Below are 26,135 nucleotides of genomic sequence, written 5' to 3' on the forward strand. Positions count from 1 at the left end.
TGGGCAGACTCAGAAATGAGTGTTGGAGGAGCCTGAGGCTTCACAACTCTAAGCAGGTGCTTTACCTGTCAGTCTAGCATGTGTCTTCAAGGTGACCTCAAGGGTATAGGATAGGGGGCCTTTCAGACATCACCTTGGCCGGGGCCTGGGAGATGCCTTGATTTCACCCACCCAGGATCCCCTTCCAGCCTCTCCTTGGATCCCTTCAATGATGGAGTAGCCCTGAATCTTCACCCACTGGGAGCCAGTGCCCGAGATATGCCTCAATCCCACCCACCAGGGACTTTTTCAGCCTCAGCTTGGATCCCTTCAGTAACAGGGCAGCCCTGAATCTCCCCACACTGGGAGTAGCCAGAGCCCAGCATCTCCACCTTCAGGGCCAAACAGAGACTAAAAAGGAACCAACACCTTCCTCTCTATTTCTCTCTCATTAAATTGTGAATAATAATGCATTTACTTATTCTCCCACTTAAAAAGTTGTTTAAATCCTTTGAAGAATCTTGCAAGGTAGCTTGGCTAGACAGCAGGCAGGACAGTCCAATGCTTCAGGTGGGGGGGCCAGGGTCTTCCACTCGCCTGCCTTTTGGTCCAGAAGGTAGGCATTTGGATTGATGGTATAGTCCTTTGTCTGGACATCGGTGGTTGTGGTGACACCTCCGCACACAAACACTTTGTTGTCTCCAACAGAGCATATAGCATGGGACACATCCAAGGGGCAGTTGTTGGGCAAAAGAGGCACTGAGGTGGTTGTCTTGTTGGCCTTTACCTTCTGCAGGTTGATCTCTACACTCTGCCGGTGGCTGTACACGCAGAGGATGTTGTCCTGATGAAAAGAGAGCAGGGGCCGGTGGTTGAACTCAATAGGAAAGGTGATACACTGGACCACCTCCCCAGTGTTGGTATCGAAGCAGTCCACCACCCCAACCCGGGAGATGTAACCCTTCACCAAGCACCGCCCAGTGACAATATACAGGTTCCGGTCACCCCTGGTGATCACGGCTGTGCCGTCCATAGGAATGCTCATCTTCCCTGCCAGGCACCAGGTCTCCTTGCGCTCATCATAGCGATAGATGTTAGAGACATAGCGCCTTGGGGCAATGCTGCCTCCCACTGAGTACACTGTCCCCCCGCAAGTCACCATGGTGTGGAAGACAAGCCCAATTGGCAGGTCGGGCAACTTGGTCCAGGAGTTGTCATCCATGTCATACCGCCAAGCCGTCTTCAGCCCTGAAATCTGCTCAGTGGTTCCACCAGAGATGTAGATGTAGCGACCAGCAGAGGTGGCACTCAGTGCTGCTGCCCTGTAGGGCATCTCTGAGAGCTTCAACCACAGGTTCTCCTGGATGATATAAGCAAACACTCCATCGTTGAACTTTCCGTGGGCCTTCTGGCCACCTAGGATGACCACTGAATCAAGCAGGGCCCCTTTCCGCTGGTAGCTCAGCAGGCTGGTTGGCCTCTCCTGCTTGCGGTCCACAAGGACGCTCTCAATCAGGGTTGAGTGGGCTGAGCTGTTCTCCATGCCCATCAGCTTGTTGCTGGCATACATTAGCGTTTTGTTGGAGACAGCATTGAGGTTGATGTAATTGAAGAACTTCTTGAAATACTTCTCCCGCTCATCCTTCCGGAAGCATACCCAATTGATGAGTGCGTTGAGAGCCTGGTCTTCATTGAGTACATGCAAGTTTTCATCTCGGAGCAGGCGGCCGAAGATGACAGGTGGACAGCGCATGAAGTGCACGCAGCCCTCAGGACTGGCCCAGTAGTGGAAGTTGTCACGGATGCCAGAGTAGGCCAAGTCTGACACCTCTTTGAGCTCAAACAACTCAGCCAAGAAGAGGTAGCGCAAGCAGTTGGCACGGCGGATGGACTTGATCAGGAAGTCATTGCAGTGAATTCGAAGGCGGGGTGTGTTGAAATACTGGGCCCCACGAAGGAGCTCTTCCACATTCTGTTCTGAGATCACCACCTTGCCACTGTAGAAGTAGTCTAGAAGCTGGTCCACTGTTGTCGGACTCAGGTAGTTGGGGTCAATGGTGATAAAGAGCTCATCGGTGGTCTTCATGTCATGGTTGGAGATGAGGTTCTTCACCAGCGGAGAGACTGCAGCCAGCACATTGCGATGTGCAAAGAAGACATGGTGGTCCACAGTCAGGGCTATGTCCCAGTACTCTTTGCGTTTTCTCTGTTTGTTCAGGTTCTGCAGTACGAAGCTGTTGTAGTTTTTCTCGGTGAATTCCAATTTCATGGTGCTTCTTGCTGGGTGAGACAGAAGATCAGCAGCAGGTACTGGAGAACAGACTTTCTCAGGCCTTTGGGATTCAGATTGATGGTTGTTTGCAGAGCAGTTGATCAGGGAGGAGTGGGAATAAGAGAGAGGATGATGTCATAGAATGGATGAGGTCATCACAATGCAGGCCCCCTCCCTGAGGCCTTTCTCAGAGGCACAGGGCTTTTCTCCCCTCTGATGGCTCTGATCTGCCAAGGCCAGATACCCTGCCAGGACCTAGTCCAGGGCCCAGAACTCAGGAGGAAACTCAGAGATGGGTCACAACTCCCACCTGGGACCTTCAACCTCACTTCAGGGCCGCTTCTGGAATGTCAGGGCCAGTCTGGGCAGGGCTAGTATGGGGAGGGCTATTAGGAAGGCTGGGGTAAGGATTTTTACATCATCTAGAGGAATGTACATTGCACAGGAGGGAAACCGAGGCCCATAGAAGAGCATGAACTTGCCCAAGATCACGTAGCTAGTTGGAAGCAGAGCAGGGCCTGAAACCCAGTCCTTCTGGAACCCACCCTCCCCGGATGCTCCTAACTACTCAGCTTTCCTCTGTCTCTGATTCTCAAGCCCCAAAGCACCTTTCACTGCCAAGGCTCCTGGATATTAGAGAAGAAAAAGCTCTGTCCTTTGGTTTCTGACCTTTACGGCTACAGACATCATTCTTCACATTGGGCTGGCCCAAAAGGTCGTTCGGATTCCGAATGAACTCTTTGACCCACCCAATTAAACGGAGAGGTGGCGGCCCCTCAGGGAGCAAGGACGCAGGAGTTACTCTCGGACCAGGGGATGGGAGGGCCCTCGAAGCCCTGATTATTTCAGTTTCACGGAAAACCGGGCCATTCTGTCCACACTGCCAAGTCTCTAGCTTGTAAAATGTTGGGGGCTGGGATAGGTCAGCTCTCCCCATCAGCTGGGGACTTGGACAAGTTTCTCATTCTCTCTAAACCTCAGTTTTCTCGAGAAACGCTGTGAGATGGGAATAATAGCTGCATCCGCTTAAAAGATGATTAAGAGTTTACAAGAGAAAAGGACCGGAAAATGTTAAGCCCAGTGTTTGGTTCGCAACAATCGTTCAACAGCTAGCTGCCATTTCACTAGTTCGCCGAGTTTCGGTGTTCCTGGCTGGCTGCTCCTTTCGTAAACACTTGTGGTTCTCTGTGATCGTTGGCAAGTCTGGAAATCCCCATCGCCTCGGGGTGGGCTCCGTGCGCCGCCTCAGCCACGCGGTGGCGCTAGAGTCATCTCCAGCCTGGGAACGGTGAGCTCCTTACCGACCCCGGCGCCGCCCCCTCTTCCCCGACCGGATCGCGGCAAAACACCCTGTGCCCATTTTTCAGACAGAGGTAAAGCCCTAGATAGCGGGCGCACGGCCGAGCGGCTAGAAAGGAGACATCCAGAACTCTAGGCGTCCCCCTTGGTGCCCCACCGGGTGCCACGTCCACGGCCCACCCCGCCTCCTAGCCGGCGTGGGGCTCCCCGAGTTCCCGTGGCGCTGCTGTGCCCAGGAGGGGATAAGGACCCGCCGGAGCCTCCCACGGAGGAGGGCCGACTCCTGCGAGTCCCAGCCGGAGCAGCCTTCGGGGGCTCCCAGCACCCGGCTCAACAACGTAGACCCTGGCGGCAACGGCAAGGTCGAACAGAGAAGACTTGGGCTCGGACCGCACCCCTGATCCCTGAGCCCCACTCCTGACCGTCAGGCCGTCTTTAGCGTCCTTACTAGGAAAACTGTCGCTGCAACCTTGGAAATGTGAGCCTGCCAGCTCTTTCCCTCCCGGTGTTGTCAAGTTCTCATTATTAACTGCCGGTCTCTCCCTCCTCCCTTCATTCCAGATCTGGCTTTTTCTTAATTCGAAAATTATTTTAGAGTACTTACTTTTTAATGCTATATTTATTCACCTTGACGTCTCCAGGGTGAGAAGCGCTCAGTCTCTTGAGATACGTGTCTGCACAAGGCTAGAACCTTCTGTTTTCCCCAAGGGAAGAAGGTTTGGCTTTCTGCCCTTCCAGGACTAGCTCTGTGGCTTAGGTGAGTTCCACCTGGTCCCGTCTCTCCTTGTGAAGATAATTAAGCTCTAATTGCTTCTCCCGCTCTGATCTCTGGAGAGGAGAGGCCGCTGTGATTCAGATGGAGAAGGATGAAGCCTCTTGGTGCTGAGGCCAGACACTTATCATTTCCATTGGCTTCTAGGCCTGTCCACCCAGGGGTAGGGGATGAGTGGGTCATTCATCACTCCTTTGCCCCCACCCCCACGTTGATGGAGGAGGTGGCCATGCCCCTCTGTTTTTGTTTCAGGTCCCAGAAACCATGGCCAGAAGATCTCTCATCAGATGCTTCCTTCTGGTTTAAGAAAGTTAGGTTTACAGGGTGTCCTGGAGAACGTAGAGGATCCAGTAGACTTATTTCCATGTGCCAGACCTTGTATAGCTAGACAGATTGTGGCCCAGAGAGGGGAAGGGGCTCACTCAACTCAGTTCACAGAGCTAGGACTGGAAGCCAGGGTGCCTGACTCCTTCCTCTACCCTCTGGCTGCAAAGGAGAGATGGCAATCTGGCTTGTCTTCTGCTCACATGGAATTTATGGTGGTGGTGATTTAGTTCCTAAGTCGTGTCCAACTCTTGCGACCCCATGGACTGTAGCCTACGAGCTCCTCTGTCCATGGGATTTCCCAGGCAAGAATTCTGGAGTGGGTTGCCATTTCCTTCTTCAGAGGATCTGTGTGACCCAGGGATCGAACCCATATCTCCTGCATATTTCAGGCAGTCTCCTGCATTGCAGGCAGATTCTTTACTGACTGAGCCATCAGAGAAGCCCTTGAACTTGTAGGAGTTGTCATCTTTACAAAATCCATTGTAAGAAATTAGATTTGTGCCCACTCACTCAGCCAGCTTTGTTCTCTGGCTTATCTTCAGCTTAGAAAGCTCCCCTGGTCAGTTTGTTCCTTATTCCAGCCAACTGAAGAAACAGACTCCAACCTAAAGGGGCTGGCTGCCTGCCACGGTCCATCAGTTGGTTAGGTATATGTGTATTGAGTAGAGTATGTCCCTAGGAGCTACGGGATGTTCAATGACTGGTCGTTGAGTTTGTCTTGTTTGTGGTAGCTGCCCAGGTATGGCCAAGGCCCTCAGATTCTTGCACAGGTCAGCATTTTCTGTTGCTGGAAACTCCCTGGAGGGCGGGGGTTGGGGGGCCTCTATCTAATAGTCTATCCTTCTGGGGAGCATCAATTAATATATCAATTTGTTGGGAAGCCCTGAAGAAAATGAAGGGTATGTTTTAAACATATATTTGGCCTGGAACTGGAAAGGATAAGAGTCTTCCTGTCTTTCCACCAGTTTTATACCTCTAACAACTGGCTTTCTCACTTCCATATATTTCCAACTCATAACTGGGCTTACACATAGCTTTGACTTGCCATGGTCTTAATTCAAACTCATGGCATCCTTATTTTTTCAGTTCCACTGGTCAATTCTCTCTGTATTTCTTAGCTCAAATTCCTGGTCCATGGCCAGGCTAGGGATTGGCTGCCATGAATCACATGTCCACTCTAGTCCTGTCAGCTATGTGACAGTAGGTCACGTGACTCAAAACAAGTCTACAGGGGAGGGGTTGGAGGTATTCAGAATCTTGAGTTACCTAAGATGGGAACTCAGAGTTATTGATTACCTTAGTTACTGGTTAAGAATCAGGCATGAGCAACTTCCCTGGTGGTTAAGACTTCACCTTCCAATGCAGGGGATGTGGGTTTGATCCCTGGTCAGGGAACTAACATCCCATATGCCTTGGGGCCAAAAACATAAAACAAAAAACCCAGAAGCAATATTATAACAAACTTGATAAAAGATTTTAAAAATAGTTCATACCAAAGAAAACCTTAAGAATCAGGCATGAATCATATGGGAGTAAGATATTACACTAAAGATTTTATTGCTGTCCCTGGGTGAGATGAAGGGCACAGCAGAAGCCTGTGTTCACAACAGAGACCTTCAGGAAGCACGTCTCAAAGACTGGCCCGCACAGACTCCCAGCCCTGCTATCTCACTACCTGGAGATGTCATGATTTCAGGGACTCACAGCTTGGCCTTTCCCACCTGGACCACATGGAGTCCTGATTTTAGAGGACTTTGTATAGTTTGAGGCAAAATGCAGAGCTAAGTTAGCGCCTCTAAGCCCCCGCATGGGATATCTCTTTGGAACACTTGGGCCTGTGACACATTCCTGGAGGAGCAGCAGCGCAGCTGCAGTCACAGCTGCCAGGAACAGGCTGGGGCTCCCACCCTGTGTGGGGGGAGGGCACAGGCTGGAGGGCTTCGTCTGGGGACTCTGAGTGAGCTCACCCTCACCCCCGTGCTCACTGACTTCATCATCCAAGGCTGCTTGGCCAAGAGCCCAGGCAGAGTGAGGGGCTTTCTCCCAGAACAGGCCCCGGGCCACCAGGCAGAGTGGGGGATGGGTGAGTTGCAGGCCTAGCGCTGCTCCCCAGAAACCAAGGTGGTGGTGGAGGGGCGGCATAGAGAGCTCTGAAATGCCAGAGGATCTTTAGAAAAAGAGGGTGGGCCAAGGGTGGTGGAAGATAGAAAAATGCAAGGAAGTCAAGCTTTTTTCTCCATTTGTTCTTTGGCAATCCCACTAGAGAATTCCAGGAGGCGTGCAGATGACATCATGTCTTACAACTGAGAAATCTCAGTAATTCCGTGAAATGGAGTCCCTGCCTACCCTGTATTTCGGATGGAAACTGCTTTGTATTGACATGTTTAAAGCTGTATTTTTGTCACATTTAAATGAGGGTTTAATATTCTTAAATATCTACCAAAAGTAGATTACAATGCATGAAGGTCCCATAAGATGAACTTCACTTTCTCAGCGTCACAAACAGTTGGAATACAGAAAGTCCAGGGATTAGGGATGGATATAAGTAAGGTACAAAAAAAGTTTGCTTTAAAAATTTTTTTAAAAGTTTAAAAATTGAATTTTTCCCCTCAAAGTCCAAATAATTGCAGCTTAGGGACTCATCGAGATAAAGGCTTTGTATGCTCATTTCTTTGATGAGAATGATTTCATGCACAAGTGTCTAACCAAGTGTGTGTGCAAGAGACTCAGCATCACACACACAAGCACACACACCCACAGGGACAGGCACACAGCTGAGTTTTGTTGTTCTAGGCACTTCATATCCAAGTTCTTGAGTCTGCCACCTTCCCATTCCACTGGACAAATTACTTCTTTGGAGGCAGGACATTTTCCTCAAAGAAGCCCTGGTTGACGACATTCCCTGCTGGGAAGTATCTGGCCACCACAAAAGAGGACCCGTCACTTGCAGATGCCTTCCCCACTCCCATCTTCTTTGTATTCTTCCATACCATGGCTGTGAAGTGTCCTGTAGGAACAGGCATGGGGAGAGGGAAACAGGCTAGTTAGCAAAGCCTGGAGAATGGTGTTCCAAGGGACTCTTAAACTCCTGCACCATTCTGCCATGCAGGGGGAAGCTTGATCTTCAACTGCCAATCAGAAGGAGACACAAGACACTGACTAATTTTCTAACACATTGGGTGCTCTCAATCAGCCAGATAGACCCTACTCATCTCACTATCCAATGCTCAAAAGTTTCATGGTCTCCTAGAGATTATGGCAAAGCCCAGTGACCCCAACAATTAGAAGGTCACCCTACCTGGCACCTACTTCTACCCCTCGCCCCAAACCACACTTTCAAGGTCACCAACGATCTCTGTGTTCCTTCCCAGTGGTCACTGGTTGTCCTCATCTTACTTGACATCTCAGGAACATTAATAGAATAGATTCCTGCCCCTTTCAAAGGACTCTCCTCTTTTGGTTTCCTCTCTTGGCATTCACCCCACATCACTCTCTTCCTCCTCCTCTTCCATCTCACTTGTGAATACTGGAGGACCTGCATTTCCCAAGGTTCAGTCCTGGGCTCTCTTTTCCTGTTGCCCTCTTCAGACAATTTCATCTTTCCTTGGCTCCCAAATATCTTTGTCCAGCCCAAATCTCTCCTCTGTGTTCCAAACACAACTACTTACTTGACATTTCCACTGGGATGACTCACAGGCATCTCAAATGTAACCTACCCAAACCTCACTCTTGATTTTGGTCTCTCCCGTTTCCATGACCAGTACCTCTGTGCACACAATCCTCAGGGTTGCTCTGCATTCCTCCTTCACCTTCATTTCCCCACAAACACTCATTCAATCCTGAAGAATCTAACTTCAAAATACATCTCTAGTCCTTTCATTCCCAAAACCATGGTCTCAAGCATGAACTTTTCTCACTTGCATCACTGTGATAGCCTTCGCCTGACTCTCCAGCATCCACCCTTGCTTCCTCAATTTACTTTCCATTGATGTAGCCAGAGTGATCATTTTGAGACATAGATCATATCTGTTTACTTCTCTACTTAAAAATCCTTCCATTGCTTCTAGTTGCACCTAAAATGAAACTGAATGCTTTGGTCCAGTGGCCTCCTTTCCATCCCTTGAACACATCCGGATATTTCTTACTATGGAGCCCTTACACGCACTGGCCACTGTATGCAATGCTCGTCTGATGACCAGTGTTTTCTTATCCCTTAGGTCTTGGCCCAGATGCCACTTGTTCAGAGAGGTCTTTCTCAGTCACTCTTATTTCCTGAACACCTCCCTCTCAAGATGGCCTTACTGTACTGTTTCCCCTCTCACAGCATTCTTACCATTTGCAGTGATATATTTGTTTGATTACTTGCGAAGCACTTGGCCCCTTCACTAGGCTATGAGCCCCATATGGGCAGGAACCAAACTGATTTATTTATGAAAGTATGTGCAGTACTTGGCACAGCCTGACACATGGAATGTGAAATAAAACTTTGTGGAATGAATGAATGAATGAATCAATGAAAGCATATGGAAGAACCAACTTGGACTAAGTTCTGCCGTCACTGAAAGTGCAGGCCTTGTATGTTTTGAGCTCTTTGAGACCCAGACAAGTTAGAGCCTCCTTCAGTTTCCTCTGCTCTCAGCCACATAGCTAAGTTCCTTCTCAAGCTATTGCTGGCCCCTCCAGATACTTCTGTGGCTGCTGAAGCTTCCCAGCATCATTCTCTCACTGCCCAGGCTGCCTGCCCCGCACTCACTGGTCTTTTCCAGCTGCTAACATAGCTTAGCCTCTAACTCTGCTCTTGTTTTGGCGTCAAAGAACTGATGCTGTAATGTACTCTTTGCTCAATGACCATAAATTCTCATCTCCTGGGAGCAGAGATCAGGAGTTCATCCTTTCCACCTTTACTGCTGAAGATTTCAGAGAGATCCTTTGACAGGTCAGTGGGATATTTACTTCCATGTCACAGTATGGCATTCATTTTCTAAAAACAACCCCGAAGAGATTATGTTTCCTTTTTGAGAGCAGGCACCATATTTGTCTTCTTGACCAGTGGGCTTGGTACACAGTAGATGCTTAATTAATATCTGATGAAGAAAGGAAGAGACAGAGGGAAGGAAGAAGGAGGAAAATTGTGATCAGAGTAGCTAAGCTTCCCACTGGGTGGTTAAGAAAGAGGGTAACCACTTTATACTCATTAAGATGGATATTATTTTTAAAAAAAAATAACATGTTATTTGTTGATGGGGATGATGGGGAGAAGTTGGAACCCTTTTGCTTTGCTGATGAAAATGTAAAATGGTGCAGCCACTGTGGGAGACAGTATGGCAGTTCCTAAAATAATTAAATATAGAATTACCATATGATCCGATGATTCCACTTCTAGGCATACACCCAAAAGAACAAAAAGCAGGGATTCAATATTTGCACACCAATGTTCATATTATTCATAATAGCTAAAAGGGGGAAAGAAAACACTGCCCATGGATAAACAATGTTGTTATATAAGTAGAATAGTCAAATTCGTGGAGAAAAGTAGAATAGTCGTTACCAAGGCTTGGGCAGGGGGTGTTAGGAAGGGATAGGCGTTATTGTTTAATGGGTTCAGAGTTTCAATTTGGAATGATGACAATGTTCAGGAGATGGACGGTGGTGACAGCCACACAACAATATGCCTGTACTTAATCCCAGTGAACCGTGTGCTCAAAAATGGTTAAAATGGGGCTTCCCTGGTGGCTCAGTGGTAAAGAATTCGCCTGCCAATGCAGGAGATGTGGGTTTGATCCCTGGTCAGGAAAGATCCCACATGCCTTGGAGCAATTAAGCCCGCGCACCACAACTGCTGAGCCTGTGCTTCACAACAAGAGAAGCCGCTGTGATGAGAAGCCTGTGTATCCAGCTGGAGAGCAGCCCCCGCGCTGCAACTAGAGAAAGGCCCGTGTGGCAAGGAAGACACACCACAGCCAAAAGCAAAGCAAACAAAATTTTAAAAAATTATACAAAATGGTTAAAATGGTAAATTTATGTTAAGTGTGTTTCACCACACAATGAAGTAAAGGAAGGAGGGAAGGAGACAGGGCTGGTGTCCACACTCTCCAGTCAGGGAAGAGATGAAGTTCCCCACTGTGTCTTGTATTTGATAAGGACTAAATCAACATTCATTGATTAAACTGGTTTTCTCCTTAGATGAACTCTATTTTTATAATTTAAAAATTTTATTTATTATTTTTATTGGCTTCACTGGGTCTTAGTTGGAACATGTGGGATCCAGTTCCTTGAACAGGGAACCTGGGCCCTTTGCATTGGGAGCTCAGAATCTTAGCCACTGGACGAGCAGGGAAGTCCTCATTTTTATAATTTTAAAATTTAGGCATTATTTCTTTGTCTACATCTCTAAAAGATTTGTGATTACTAAATTCTTTGTGAAAACAACCAAACATAAACACTAACCTCCGGGGCTGCTGTGATCTAATCAAAACAAGAATTAAAAGGAAACATTAACTACAGTTATGCATCCTGACCATTTACCCTTAAGCTCATGTTAACTGTTGCTCAATACACCCTGAGTCTCATCTCAGAAAAGAAGAAGCACTATTTTCCAATTCATCCTTGGTCCTTAAACTTTTAATCACATTTCTTTCATCTCCAGCTCTTCAGCAGCTTTGCCAGGTGTCACTGCTTCTATAGACTGTTTTTTCATTAAGGCTCACACCCTTTTGCCCACAAGCCTTTTCTCCAAGAGACCACATGCTCTGGCCACTGACCTACCCACTGTCTCCATCACCCAGACAAGGAAGAGCTGCCATTTATCCACTGGTTGCCAAGAAAATGATTACAGACGCCCTAGCAGCAGGGTGTCTAGCACTACTGCACACGTGCACACTAGCAGTATGAATGTCCATGGAAGCCCTTTCCAAACAGATAAAACTAAGTCATCTTTCCTCTGACTTTGGAGGTTTCAGTCTGCACACAGATAATTAAGCCTGGGTATTTAGAGATGAATTAGAGAGGACACAACTTCCTTAGCAACCATCAGATACACACTGGTTTCTAACCCTAAATTACTAACAGCTTCCTTCTTTTTCTTTTTTTTCCCTAAAAGGATCACATCCTCTTTCCTGCTATGGACCCAAACTTTCCAGAATATACATCTGAAAAACACATTAAATAAGTTACAGTATATCCTTGCAAGAGAATAAAAGAGAAAGCTCTTTCCCGATTGATATGATACAATCTCTGTCAACCTGCTGTGTGAAGAAAGCAAGTGTGAAAGAGATCATCTACCTGACACCAGAGAATAACAAAAGGGAAAACCACAAATGTTGGTTCGAATGACTCTAAAGGATACACAGAAACTGGTATTACTGGTTGGGAGGCAGAGCGCTGGAAGTCAGGGATGGAAGGAAGACTTTCCACCTTATACAGCTTGCAAATCTCATGTCATATATCGTATTACTTATTCAGAATAAGTCAACAAGCCTATGCATTAAAAAAACAAACAAACAAAATAAAGGAACTGCAAGAAGCTATTTCTCTCTACTCAGCAGAAACCGAATTGTGTCCTTCATCACAAGACTTTGACCTGGGTAGGGGAAGGGTGGGATCAGGGATATTTTGAAGGCTCTTTCACCTACAACCTGGGCCCAGGTCAAGGACTCCCTGAACCATGATGCAGTGAGAAGCAGCTCCAGGGGTGGCTGACGCAGGGGGGACAGGCCTGAGCATCTTTAAGAGTCTTGTAAAACCCCCGCTTCTATCACCACCCAAAGCTGTGCTTCTGTCCAAGGGTCAGGCTCTGTGTGACCCCACGCACTGCCCACTGGTGCCTGGGATGGAGTAGGGGCTGTTGGCTCTAGGCTTTTCCTCTTGAGGGATGGGAGATGTAGGATAACAGACAAGACAGAGGGTCAGTGATCATGGAAAGTTGAGACCAATCCCCAGCTCTGACACTTGAGAGATTCCTACCTTGCAGCAGGGACCATGGAAAAAGCATCAGATTGAAGATAGAAGGTAAAGAGAAGTCTTTTCCTCTTTCTGGGCCTCAGCTTCCTCCTCTGCAAAATGGGTGGAATAAAGTCCCACCTCCAAAAGGTATTGCAGGTCACGTGGCCGTGGAGGTGGAGACGCTTTTTACTATCAAGTGGCATGTACACACGAGCGACACCAATAACTTGCTCTGACACATGTGTGATTGCTCGTGAATCTTGCTCACAGGATGAAATAAAACATCTTCTGGACATTGATCTTTATGAAAAGAAGACCAAGTTCTGCCTACACATTGTTAATCACTGTTAGGAGGTTGTCATTGTTCCTGCTTCACCTCTCAAATCTAATTACCACAGAACCAGCAGTTCTCTCCCAGGGCCTGGCTGCAGCCTCCTGGTCCTGCCCCACAGGACTGAGAGGAAACGCCTCGGTTCAGATGCTGCTATCTCTACCCACACGATTGCAAGAACCCCTGCCCCAAAGGGTAAGCGCAAACCACAGGAAATGGTGACTGGCTCTGAGAACATGTCACTTCCTGCTTCTGAAGAGTCCTGCAGAGGGTGGGAGGCTGTAAGTGTCTCCACCCATGGGTGGGATGGGGTTGGGTAGAGGAATAGCAGGATGGACAGAGAATCCTCTGTTCAGTTCCTCTGGTGCCTTCTGGTCAGAGGAACTCCCAGCTCCTTTGAAACCATCCTGGGCCCTGGGTGGACGTGAGTCAGTTCTGAGGAAAGACGAGCCTGGTGAGGCCTGTGAGGGGCAGGGGGAACCCAGAGCGGCTGCCCAGGGCTTTGGTAGGCTAACCATTCGCTGCTCACATGGAGGTCCATGGGAAAGTCTGGATGGTCCCATGGCCGGCTCCCTGTGTCTAAATCCCAGCTCTCAGAACATCCCATAGAGGCCACCACCTTGGGCCTCTCCCTTGGGGACAGGGAAGGACAGGGTGCTGACCCAAGGTCATGCAACTCATAGTGCCAGAGCTGAGACTAGATCCAAAAATCTCTGCATTCCAAGCTCACCTGAACCACAGACTAGTGTGTAAAGGAGAAGGGAGAATACTGGGACGTTGTGGGGAGGGGCTGGGGGGAGGATGTGAGGGCAGGAGGGAGGAGGGTGTTAAGACCAGGGCAAGAGTCAGTGGCTCAGCAGTTTTCCTGATGGCCCCAGGAAGCCACTGGCAGTTTAATCAGAAGAGCAGCATGGACAGAGAAGGTCTTAGAATACTCTGGCTCCTGGAGAGCAGGCCCAGAAGTAGGATGACAGATGACAAGTGCTGAGGTACCACTCCTGAAAAGACACACTCAGCAGCTTTTACAGTCCACAGCCTGTTCATGCCACACTCCAGTCATCTGAAGATGACTGGGGCAGGAACCGGCAGCTTGGGTGCTCTTGGATGGAGGAGTGTGTTACGTGTGTGTGTGTGTGTGTGTATGTGTGTGTTTTCGAAGAGGTGGGGATGGTTTTGCCCTCTGGGCAAAGTCAAACCAGAGAAATATGGAAGTAAAACAGAAGGAAAGTGATTGATTTTTAGAGGGTTAGTTCCTCTGTAGTCAGACCCAGACTACAACCCCACCCCGGGCCAGGTCACTGCTGTGTCCACATCACTCACCTGTCCCAGAGGTGAAGCCAGGCTGCTGAAAGTTGTAGTTCTTGATCTCACTGTACCATCTATCAGCTACCTCCTTTCCTGTAAGGAGAAGACACTGCTGACAACTCAGCAGCAAAATTAACTGACTCCCTATTCCTTCCATCTCCCATTAGCCCCGAAGCACCCATCCCTCAATCAGACATTTCATGAAGCACCAACGGGCTGACATGGGGACTCTTGCCCGTGAGCACATCCAGGCTGAAGGGAGGGCCTTCTTGGGGGTTGGGAAGAGCCCTGACCTGAGGTCAGGGGACCTGCATCGTGTTCCTGCCCTGCAACCAATTCGCTGTGCAATCCTGGGCAAAGCCTGCCCAGTTCTTCTGGGCCTCTATACAACAGGCCTGAATGCAACATACTCCAAGGGCTTCTAACAATGCTGTGAGCTTTTCGGAGACTCTGCCCTCATCCCACCACAACTCTTGCTCCTGAAACATCCACAGGAGGAAGTGTAATTGGGCTGGTGGGTCAGGGTCTCTGCTGCAGGCAGGAGGGCCCTCTCCTGGAGCATCCACTGGTCACAGGATTCCCCTGGGAGCAGCTGAACTCAGGGCCAGAGAGCTAGGAGCCTTGGGCCTCAGGGCAGTAAGTCTTGAACTTTAACAAGTGCATGAATCACCTGGAGCTTTTGTTAAAACGCAGATTTGGACTCCGGCAGATCTAGGTAAAGCCTTGAGTCTGCACTGCTAACACATTTCCAGGTGATGTGGCTGATCCATGGACCACACCTGGAGTGGCAGGGCCTCTGAGAGCAGTGGGAAGTTTTTCAAAATTACTGATGCCTGATACTGATTGTATCAGTGTCTCTGGAGGAGAGATCAGGGTCCAGCCAAAATGGGAAACTGCTGCCCTAGAGACCACCCACCCAATCCCTCTCTGTAGGGATGGGGACACTGGAGCCAGGAAGGGTAGCAGACTTGCTCAAGGCTCCACGGGGAGCCATCGTGAGGCTGGGAGGGAGCCTCATCTCCTGCTGGCTCTTTCCCGCCCCACTCCCTTCTCCCCATCCAGGCCCACAGCCTGAGCCTGGGGAGGGTCTGCGGGCCTTGGGCTCCACCCTCCTCAGGGGCAGGCCCATGCTTCTCGTGGAGAGCTCTGCCTGGAAACATAGAGGCTGTCCAGGGCCTCCCTGGGGAACCCCCAGGAATGTGAGGCCAGGGAGGGAACAGTCATTCTCCTGCAGGGGAGGGAGGCGGTCAGAGCGCGAGGTGGCTCTCTCCAGCATTTTTCCTAAAAAGCCACGCCAGCCCTGTCAGAGCCAGGAAGCTCCACAATGTTTGGTCAGTGTGGTGGGATCACCATCCAGGCTGTGACCTTGGGTGAGGAATTGCCTTTCCCGTTATTATTACTTTGTCCAACATGGAAAAAAGCTCTATTGCACTTTTCTCATGAAAACAGTTAATACACGAGCACTGAAAAGACTTTTAGCAGAACATGAGGAAAGTAAAATTCTTCTGTAACTGGGGATGCTGCAGTGCCCACAGGGTCAGGCTGAGACTCAGCACACAAACAGTCTTTCCCCCACCCCCACTCTCAGCTGGGATTCTTTTCAAGGGAGTGCGGGGGCGGGCAGTCTGACTCATCTCTGTGTCCCTGGCACCCCGCACAGGCCTGGCCCTGAGCTGGCCCCTGGAGCCCTTGTGGTGAACTGCAGTCAGCCCCTGGGGGCAGATAGAGAGCTCTGGGGTTCTTTCCCCTTTCTGGGCAGGTAGCGGCATCATGGGGGCACTATGAGGGCACTGGGGCCAGGAGGAGCCTGAACACTGGATGTCCCAGGCCCGGCTCAGGCAGTGGGTGGGGGGCTGAGAAATGACCCACCTGTCTGATCGTAGGATGCCCATGCCAAGTTCTCTCCACACTGGCCACGACTGGACTCTGGGCTGTGCTTGAGGATCCTCGTGCTGGCCAGGGCCTCTGAATACCTGCAGGAGTCCACGGTGCTTCCTTAGAGTGCGTACAGCCTGGGGAAGCCTCAAAAGTAGGAGACCTAACCTAGCGTGGCTGAGCTTCCGTCCCTGCCCTGAGGCTCGCGGAGGCGATCAGGAACATCACACCTGCATCGCTTCTAAGCCCCTGCTCCAGTTCCACTTTACAGAGGAGCAAACTAAGGCTCAGAGGAACAATGGGACCCACCTAGGTAAATGGCAGAGGGGCTATTCAAGTATGGCTGTGTTTGCCCCCCAAGCCCACATCTCTCCTGCATCCTAGCGCCCATCCATGACTGCGGCAGCGGCAGCACCATGAAGGGCCTTGGGCACTGGGGGGCACTCACTGCTGAGCCTCCCGGTTGAGCTTCTTGCAGAGCTTCAGTGGGGGGACACCATGCTGCTTCCGGTACTCATTGTGGGCCTTCAGGACCTCGTCGTTAAACTGCTTGGAGGCTGCAAGGAGTTCAAGATGGAGACCATCTCAGTGAGGAGAAAAGAGCCACAGGAAGTAGGAAAGTACCCTGCAGGCTTCAGAGCATGGCCCAGCTCAGACCTGAGGCCACAGGGCCAGGCTTGCTGCCCCAATCTCTGCACACCAACACCCCCAGGACTGTGTAGGGCCCCATGGGCCATGTAAGGTATCTGGGTCTTTATTCATGACAATGGGAAGTGACTGACTGAGGGAAGGGAGGTGAGCTAAGGAGACCTCTGTTTCTGGAAGACCTTGCTGGCTGCTGAGTGGAGGATGGGCTGGAGGCGCAGAGCAGATGGAGAGGGGGGTGCTGGACAGGGAAGAGCAGAACATCTGAAAGAAAATGTGTGAAGGAGACTGGATATCTCAGATGGGACCTATGGTGCATGCTAGGGGAGGACTGGGAAGGGCTGGAGTAGGGAGCTCAGAGAGAACAGGCCTGGCTGGAGTGCAGGGGTACCTGCACTGCCCCAAGACAGAAGGACAGATGGAGAGAGGAGGACTGACCAGGGCAGGACAGCATCAGGAAGTGGAGAGAGGGGAGAGTGTGGGAAAGAATGCTGTGGGGGTGGGGGGGGGCAGGGCAGGGTGTGTTCAGCTGGCTCAGCAGGTGAAGGAAGGTGTGCCCAACTGGGTCACAACCTCAGAAGGGGCAAAACCAATGGGGCTGGAACTGGGAGGGGAGAAGTGGTGAAGTCAAAGGTAGGCCAGGTCAGTAGTGGACAGAGGTCATATCAATTCGAATCGGAAATGGAACTTCATCTATCCCACATCCTCCATCCATCTCTCATCCATCCACCTATTGATTCATGATGTAAGTAGCAGCATCCAATCACCCATCTATCATCCATCCAACCCCAACTCATCTATCTGTTCATCTGCTCTCCGAGTGTGTCCGCTGTGCCAAGTCCCATACCATATGCCAGAGGTTCGGACAAGTTAGCTATGTCCTTCCCTCAAAGAGCTCATACCCAGAAGGGACAGAGTCTTGAAAACAACAGCCAACAGTGTGGCAGGGTCAAGGTGCAAGTGAGCACAGTTCAAGAGGAACTTGGAGAAAAGCAGCCTAACATGGTTAGGCCTGATTTGAGGCCCCGCAGATGTCTGAACAGGAGCTGGTTAGGCTAAGACTCTGAATGTGCTGACCTCAGCCTTAGGAGTCTGGGAGGACCCCCTGCCATCACCATGGAAATGGTTGAGTTATGTGTGAGGGCCACAGGGGGGTCCATAGAACTGAGCTAGTCCCCTCTGGCAGGAGCCTGTCCCTGAAGCCTGCTGTGGGCAGAGGGTATAAACCAGAGGATGAGAGAAGCCTCCCTCCATCCACTGGCCCAAGTCACCATCACCAGCCACCTTTCTCCTCCTCTGCGGTCTTTTCCTCCAGAGGCCATGGAGATTAACCAGCAGGGGTCTTCTTCCCCTCCCTCAGCCAGATCCCTCAAGTCTCCCGGGCCTTCAGATTGAATCCCATTGGGTCGCTAGGGGACTTGAGGGAAGAAGACCCAGGGCTTGCCCTCCAGAGCTTTGGGCTAGACACTGACCAGGAGAGGGAAGGAAACTGCAGGCCATGCCAGTGGTGGGCAAGTGGTCACAACCTCCACACTCTGGGAACTGGTGGGGCAGTCTGGTGGGGTCCGGTCATAGTAATGGGGAGTGGGACAGGGTGGGAAAAGGGTGCCAAATGCCAGGATCTGGGAGGTCTGGATTGACAGGCAGAGATGGGGAGATGCTGTGACAAAGGCATGTAGGTGAAAACCATGGCCATGGTAACAAGTCATAAGGCAGAGGGTGGAGCTACCACCTAAAGTCCTCAGGCCTCTGTGGCCAGGAGGCCCACTGAGAGGGAAGGTGCTGTTGAATGAGTACAGAGTTTCAGATCTGCAAGATGAAAAAGTCCTAAAAAAGTGGTCAAGATGGTGAATTCTATGTCATGTGATTTTTACCAGAATTAAAAAAAAGATTTTGGGGGACTTCCCTAGTGCTCCAGTGGCTAAGACTTGGCACTCCCAATGTGCAGTGGTCAGGGAACTAGAACCCACATGCCACAACTAAAGATCTCATGTGTCACAACTAAGACTCAGCACAGACAAATAAATATTAGAGAAAAAATTGGGGTTTCACATGTTACTCTGGATAATGGAGTCACAGAGGCTTTTAAAGAATATCTCAGGTGGAAGTGGCAGGAATTACAGCAACTTATGGGAACCACACTGGAGCCTCACTAACAGGACGCTAAGGAGTCACCAGGGTGGCATGGTGGCCAGAAATCCATGGGCTCCTGGGCGATGTGCTGCTTGCCCTGCACAAGCCAGTGTCCAGCTGCAATTCTTCACCCAGCCCAGCCCCCACCTTGCATTAGAGTCAGTGACAGTCTGAAGTGTGTACAGAGGTGGTGATGAGGTAAAGAAGGGGCTGGATATGTGGTCTCATAAGGGATGGTAGCAAGAACTAGAGAAGATCAGACTTTGGAAGATGCAGGACAGGGCCCTGCTGAATTCTGGGGCCCCACCGGGCAAAGTTGGGAACAGTGGGTGGAAAGGCAGGATGACAGATTTCAGCTCAGCCTAAGAAAGGTCTCTGTCTCCATCAAAGCTTTCTGAAGACTGAATGTGCTACCTCACATGGTAGTGAGCTCTCCAGCACGGGGGCATACAAGCAGGTGATGCCTCTCAGAGGAATTCAGGCAACAGAGGCCCAGTCAGATGACTTTTAAGTCACTTCCTATCCTGAGGGTGAGGGTGAGAGGAGGCAAGATGACCGACTGACCCCAGACTTCCAGGAGTTCAGTGTGTGTGTACACGCGAGGGCGAGTGTGGATGCACACAAAGTAGCAGAGGGGCTCTGAGTGGCAGGCCTGGCTAGGCCCGTCCTGCAGTCCCTTCCAGCTCTATGTACCAGGCAGGCCACGGTGGGACACCATGAGAGAAGCATGGGACTGAGTGGCACGGGCAGTGGTGACCACGGATGTATCAGGGAGGGCTCCCTGGAAGAGATGAGGAGGAGGCAAAGGTGCAGAAAGGGCCAGGATTGCAGGGGTCTGGTATAAATTGTGCTGTGAGAAAGAGGTGGAGTTAGGGGAATGGGTGGGTCACTAAGGCAAAGCCAGTTTACAGATAGCCCTGTGTGATACAATGGACCCTGGACTGCTCAGGCCCTGACGTCTCCTTGGCAGAGAGGGACATATAAGGCTGCTAAAAACTAGGTCACTGCATTCCCAGAACGCGGGAAGTACTGAAAGTAGTGAAAGTTCCAGCACCAGGGTTTCTAGGAAGGAGTCAGCAGGGTCGCCCTCTCTCCCTGCCACTGACTGGAAAGACTGGGGGCCCTATAACCACACCCCTGGCTGACACAGGGGTTCCCTCCCACCACAGCAGCCAGTCCCAGCCCAGGTGGGACTGAGCAGAACCGAGCCCCACGGAGGCAAGATATCTCCCAGTGACCACACCCAGCAAGAGACACACCCACTTCTGTAAAAAGACCTGAGGACAGATAAACATCAGAAAAAGAGGCCTCAAAGAAAACCCACCCATCCCCGCATCAGGCAGGGAGAGACCTCAGAGCCATCCCACGATGGGGGAGGGAGGGTTATGGCTTCATTTTGTAGGAGGGCAAAAGAGCATTCCCAGGTGGCTTAGCAGTTAAAAAAAAAAAAGTCCATGTGCCAATGCAGGAACCACAGGAGACGTGGGTTAGATCCCTGGGTTGGAAAGATCCCTAGAGGAGGGCATGGCAACCTACTCCAGTATTCCTGCGTGGAGAATCCCATGGACAGAGGAGCCTGGTGGGCTACATACAGTCCAGGGGGGTCACAAAGAGTCAGATGCGACTGAGCACACACGCTCACAAACTGAGGCTCAGAGAGGTCATACAGCCCTAGGGTACCAGCCTGGAATGAGGGAGGGCCTTCCTTTTGCTTGTTGGCCAACCATTTCTGGGTGCCAGGCCTGTGCATCATCTGATTTACTTTTCACCACCTTTGCTGGAGCTTTCACCGTTGTACCCATTTTTTGGATGAGGAAACAGGCTCAAGAACATACTCTGTCCACATTCCCACAGATGGTCTAGGGGTAGGCCCACGAGGAGGGGAACCCCGCCCTGAACCCCAGCCCACTCCAAGGGTCACCAGACAGAGGAAATCACTGAGAAAAGGGGGCCACCAGACCCAGGAGGAGCATCAGTCCCAGTGAGGTTGACAGCTGCCTTCAAATCTTTGAGGAGAAAGAGGAGGAAGAGGGAAGAGAAGAAAAGAACTAAGATTTCTCAAGAGCCTCCTCTGTGCTAAGCCCTTTGTAGACAGACCTGCCCAAGTCGTCCCATTGGAAAGCCAGGGGCTCTGGAGTAGAAGCTCCAGGGGGCACAACTGGGGCTTAAGGTCAGAGCTGCTGGAAGGGTCTGCCTGGGCCTGGCTCCTGCGGCCAAGGGGTGGGGGCAGGCCAGGGCATCTCTGCTAGGTGGAAGACAAAGGCGTCTTGGGTAGGGGCTCTCAAAGGTCCTTAGGGCAGAGCTTCTAACTATGGAATAGACTCTGAGGAGGTCCGTGCCTCTCCTCCCTCACAACTGTTGGCTGAAACAGGCCCCTCCCTCAGCATTCGTCCTCTTCTGGCCTCCCAGAGCCCAGCTGACTCATTTCTCAGCCCTCTCCCAACTCCGCATCAAAGAGGCCCAGGACCGGCAGGGGCCAGAGCAGGAATTATGAACAGGCCCCTTCTGTCCCTTGGCAAGAGGCTAGAAAGCCGTTGGGGCAAAGCTGGTTTTGCTAGTTTATCAGGAAGGAAAGAATAAAAAGTTGATTTAAAAAAATAAAAAGAATGAGTTCCAGATGGGTAGCTTTTTCAGCCTGGGTTCCAGGAAATTCAAGAGGTAAATCCCAGCTCTGCCTTTTATTAGCTGTGTGATCTTGGTAAAGTTGCTAAATCACTCTGTGCCTCATTTCTTCCATACACAAAATGGGGATAACAGTATCTACCTCACAGGGTTGTTGTGAGAATTAAATAAATCAATCTTTGTAAATGCTTTAGATCAGATCTGGAACAGAGTGAACAAACTATAATTCAACTAAATGTCACCTATAAATCATTACTGTTGGGCAGAGACCCATTAGCCTCCTGGCTTTGTGGGGAACTCCCCTCCCTGATTTTAATGGGAGCAGGGCTGCTGGTATTTAACTTGGTCTTTGATGACCTTTTTCAGTACCTCTGAGCTCAGGTACTTACTGAGTGAAAAAGTGAGCACAAGAGCAGATGAATGAGATTCTCATACCAGCACTGGGGAAGCCTGAGGACATGATTCTTCTTTATAGACAAGGAAATTTTGGTCTTTGGGAGGACATGTGACTTGCCTGAGGTCACACGGTGAGTCCACACTGGACATTCAGATCCAAGAATGTCCCTCCCTTGCCCTGGATCTCACACTTTCCACCTTACATACTTCTTTCTGTCCCTAAGCGAGAATGACAAAGATGTCCCAGGGTATGCCTTAGGCTGCCCCTGTGTGAGCGGATGATGGTCACAGAAGAACTGAGGGAGGCAGGGCAGGGAGAGCGCTTGTTCTGCCAGAAGAGAGGCGGTCTCTCTCCAGTCCTGCCCGCCGCCACCCAGGCCTGCTTGCCAGCACGCTGCCCTGTTTCCTCATCTGTGTAAGAAGGAAGGCTGACATTTGTGGTTTTCAAAATAGCTTCAAAGCAGGGAAACCCTTTTTTGAACCCTTCTTTAGAATCAACAGATGAAAACAAAACTGTGGGGACTAACCTGCCCACGTGGCCTTCCCCTGCAGAGGTGTGAAGGCCCTGCTCTGTAGAAAATTCCTGGATAATTTGGTCCCTGGAGGTCTTTCTGCTCTGATGACCTCGGGCTAGGAGATGTGGATTGAGGGACAGTAAGATTCTTAGCGATAGAGAGTGTGTGGTTGTCCTTCAGGGCTGGAGTCCAGGCTGAGAAGCAGGGTGACAAATGATCAGTGTGGCAGACAGGTCAGCACCCAGCTGGGAAGTCAGAGAACTGGGTGCAAATCTGTTTGTCCAGGGTGTGAGCTTGGGCAAAGTACTCAATCTCTGTAAATCCATTCAGCTGATAATAAGGGCCTCATAGGCTGTTATAAAAGTTGATAACACATATGAAACACCCAGCTTCAAGCCTGGCACACAGTAGGAGCTGAATAATTGGCAATTGCTATTATTAGGGACCATATTAGAGGCTTCCACTGAGCCCCAGGCTGTTTCTTTTCTCTGCTCAGCTACAAACTGAAGCCCAGCAGGAAGATGTGGGCCAGGGGCTGGACCTAGGAGTCTCTGAACACTGGACTTCCAGAATTTAAGCTGTGTTGGTTATGAGACACTTTTCCAGCAATGCCCACTACCCCAGTAGCTCTGCTGTATATCTGAGGTTAAAGATTAAAAAGAGATGGGCTCCCATGGAGTGATGAGGAAATTGAGGCCCAGAAGAGGCAAGCTCCTTACGAAGGTCTTTATGGAACCACAAAGGGCCCCTCTGTGGATGCATGTCTGTGATGCTGCCTGTCCTTTGGGCACAGACAGTCTCAGGCTGGTAGCCTGGAATGACAAGTTTAGGCCTGTGTAACCCAGGAAAGTAATTGTCTCTTGCGGATCCTTAGGGGACCCGGATACTATCCAGGGGGCTCAGAGTCTTCGGAAGGAGATGAATAGAATGCATGTGGCTAAGGGCCAGTATTCTGGAAGGTCGCCAGGTCTGAGGAGGTTAACGATAGGAAGGGGGCGGAAACTGCCTGAACCGGCTCTAACTTGCTTTCTGCCACCATCCTGGAGACTCTGCATCTCCAGTCCTAGAAGGTGTCATCACTTTCCTGCATCCAGACTCACACCGCTGACCTTTCCTTCTTATTCACAAGTTAGTCACCAAGTCTGCTTGAGGCTGCTGCTGCTGCTGCTAAGTCACTTCAGTCGTGTCCAACTCTGTGCGACCCCATAGACGGCAGCCCACCAGGCTCCCCTGTCCCTGGGATTCTCCAGGCAAGAACACTGGAGTGGGTTGCCATTTCCTTCTCCAATGCATGAAAGTGAAAAGTGAAAGTGAAGTCATGCAGTTGTGTTCAACTCTTTGAGACCCCATGGACTGCAGCCCACCAGGCTCCTCCATTCATGGGATTTTCCAGGCAAGAGTACTGGAGTGGGGTGCTATTGAGGCTACCATCTTGAAAATCCATCCCCACTTCTTCTCCAGTCCCTTAGATGTTTCTGTTATCTCTTGCTTGAGTAACTGCAACAGTTTCTCCCTGATCTCTACCTCCACTCTCTCTCCATCTGATTCACCCTCCACCCTGGAACAATTCTGGTCCCGCAGCTTTTAGATCAACACCTTTCAGTGGCCCCCCAGGTCTCATGGAGAAAGTCCAAAGTTCCAAGACACTCGAGAGTCTGACCATCTCTTCCAAGAATCTTCACTGGATGCTTGGGAAAGAGATCCACCCCCCACCCCCAACACACCACAAGCTCCCACTGCTCTTCACCTGCACCTGTCTTGTGGCATGGATCACTTTCCACCTCTTGCTAGAGTGTAGTGCCTGTCTATCCCCCAACCAGCTTTCTGATGCATTTCATAATCCACACAAACACTCCTAAGGGCAGGGGCCATGCCCTCTGCAGCACTAGGTCTGCAGGTTGATACAGAGCTGACAGATGATGGAAGGGAAGAACAAGGGAGGGAAGGAAAGATGAAGGGGGGGAAGGAAAAATGGAGGGAGGGAGAGAGGGATGGATGAACAGAGAAAAATGGGCATTCAGCTGTTCTGGAAAACGGTTTCTTAGGAAAGAATCCAGAAACAACTGATTAGAATGTAGCTTTAGATAATTTGTGGACTTTCTCCTAATCTGTAGAGAATGGGACTTCCCCAGATAGGAATTTCAAAGGGTCCTCTCACATCTGCCATGCTCTCCCCTACCCCCCACTAGCCAACGGCATAATAACTATGCCACCTTTCCAGTCTGCAAAAGACCCTGGGGATGATACCGGCCATCTTCTTTGTATAAATGAGGAAACAGGCACAGAGAAGGAAAGGGCTTTGCTCAAGATCACACAGCAAGTGGTTAGCAGAGCCAGGGCTGAAAGCCAGAGCTGCCACTACAGATAAGGCAGGCTAGGCCCAATGCCAGAGAAAGTCACTTATTCCAACATTGGTACCTCAGAAGTAGAGGACAGATTCAGGAAGAGACCCAACCTTAAACCATCTGAGGCTGACAACCTCAACTTTCCATGAAGTGGGGCTTTTGAACTCTGTTCAAAATCTTTCATTCAAAAGCCTCCTGTGAGGCACGAACTATACTGAGAGAGACACGGCTCCTGGCTGTCAGAAGTGAGGAGTTGGTGGGGAGCAGGTTTTTGGTTGGGTAGAGTCCCAACCTGATAGCTGGGAGGGCTGCAAGGAAGAAGACACCAGGTCAGGAATCGGGGTGCGGTACTAGTATAGGTGTTGAGCCTAGAAGGATGGGGAGGATTTTCAATTTCACCGAAGTGGGAGAGGCAAAGTGGTGGTGGTGGTGAACGCTGGGAAGGGGAACCCAGGGGAAGGATCCAGTGCCATAGCTGAGTGCAGAGGCAAGAAAGGGGTGATGGCCAGCCCCTGAGAGCCCCACGGTAGAGCTGAAGAGTGTGTACTCTTTCAGACTATGGGATGGAAGTTGTTCGGGAATAACAAGAGGAGATCTGGGTTTTAGAAAGTTCACCGTGGCAGCCACGGTGGTGAGGCTGGGCAGCGGACAGGTCAGAGAAGAGGGAAGCCGTTGTGTGTACTCCTGTGTAGCCTGAGTCTGGCACGGGGTGGGAGGGGGGTGCTTAGAGGAGAAGGCACAAAGACAGAAGAAAAGGATGCTCAGAGCTGTCTTTCGCAGGGTTGGTCCGGGCAAGCTGCTTTGCATCAAGAGATGTTGTCACAGTTCTGTGGCTTTTTCCAACTCTAACCCTGTCCTGAAACAAAGCAAAAGCCACGCCTTGGCCGGACTCAGCGCTAATCCCATCAGCGCCTGGAAGCCCTCCCTGACGCAATCTCTGGCTCGCAGACAGGAGGACCCTCCCTCTGTCTCGCTTTCGCTCCCTCTCTCCCGGTGGCCCGACGGCCACCTCGGCTTCCTGGCTGCCCCGGAAACTGCCAGCTCTGTGAGCCCCTCCATCCCGCACCCTGTGGTCCCATAGCGCGGCCAGAGCCGCGTCGCCCCGGCGGAGGTGGTCGACCCACTGCCCCTGGGGATCCAGCCAGCTTCGGAAAGAGTGACAGAGAGGACCTCGGAGCCCCGAGCCATCACCGCACCCCGGTCCTGCTGGCCCGGCGGGCTCACCTGATTTGCCCATGGCAGGCTCGGCACGCTGCTCCGCTCCCGCTGCGCTGCGCTGCGCTCCCTCCCGGCCCAGCGCCGTTCAGAGCTGAGGAGGAGGCCTGGCGGCTGCAGCCCCTCCCCCGGCGCCGCCCGGCCCCCGCCTTATATGGCAGTG

At 50.8% G+C, this 26,135-nt stretch overlaps 2 protein-coding genes across 2 annotated transcripts; both read right to left on the bottom strand.

The window, feature by feature from the left end:
• Window positions 1-395: 395 nt before the first annotated feature.
• Window positions 396-2,851, bottom strand: CCIN (calicin). Its single transcript, XM_010846054.1, has one exon. The coding sequence runs from the start codon at window positions 2,246-2,248 to the stop codon at window positions 482-484; it is 1,767 nt and encodes a 588-aa protein (XP_010844356.1). The 5' UTR covers window positions 2,249-2,851; the 3' UTR covers window positions 396-481.
• A 4,034-nt stretch (window positions 2,852-6,885) lies between these two features.
• GLIPR2 (GLI pathogenesis-related 2) lies at window positions 6,886-26,088 on the bottom strand. The gene is made up of 5 exons (XM_010846053.1): window positions 25,982-26,088; window positions 16,550-16,658; window positions 16,096-16,199; window positions 14,242-14,319; window positions 6,886-7,656 (listed from the first exon to the last, which is right to left on the bottom strand). The coding sequence occupies exons 1-5, from the start codon at window positions 25,992-25,994 to the stop codon at window positions 7,496-7,498; spliced, it is 465 nt and encodes a 154-aa protein (XP_010844355.1). The 5' UTR covers window positions 25,995-26,088; the 3' UTR covers window positions 6,886-7,495.
• Window positions 26,089-26,135: the final 47 nt, after the last annotated feature.

This window comes from Bison bison, unplaced genomic scaffold (assembly GCF_000754665.1).
Source record: "Bison bison bison isolate TAMUID 2011002044 unplaced genomic scaffold, Bison_UMD1.0 scf7180017864230, whole genome shotgun sequence".
In the NCBI taxonomy this organism is placed as follows: Eukaryota; Metazoa; Chordata; class Mammalia; order Artiodactyla; family Bovidae; genus Bison; species Bison bison.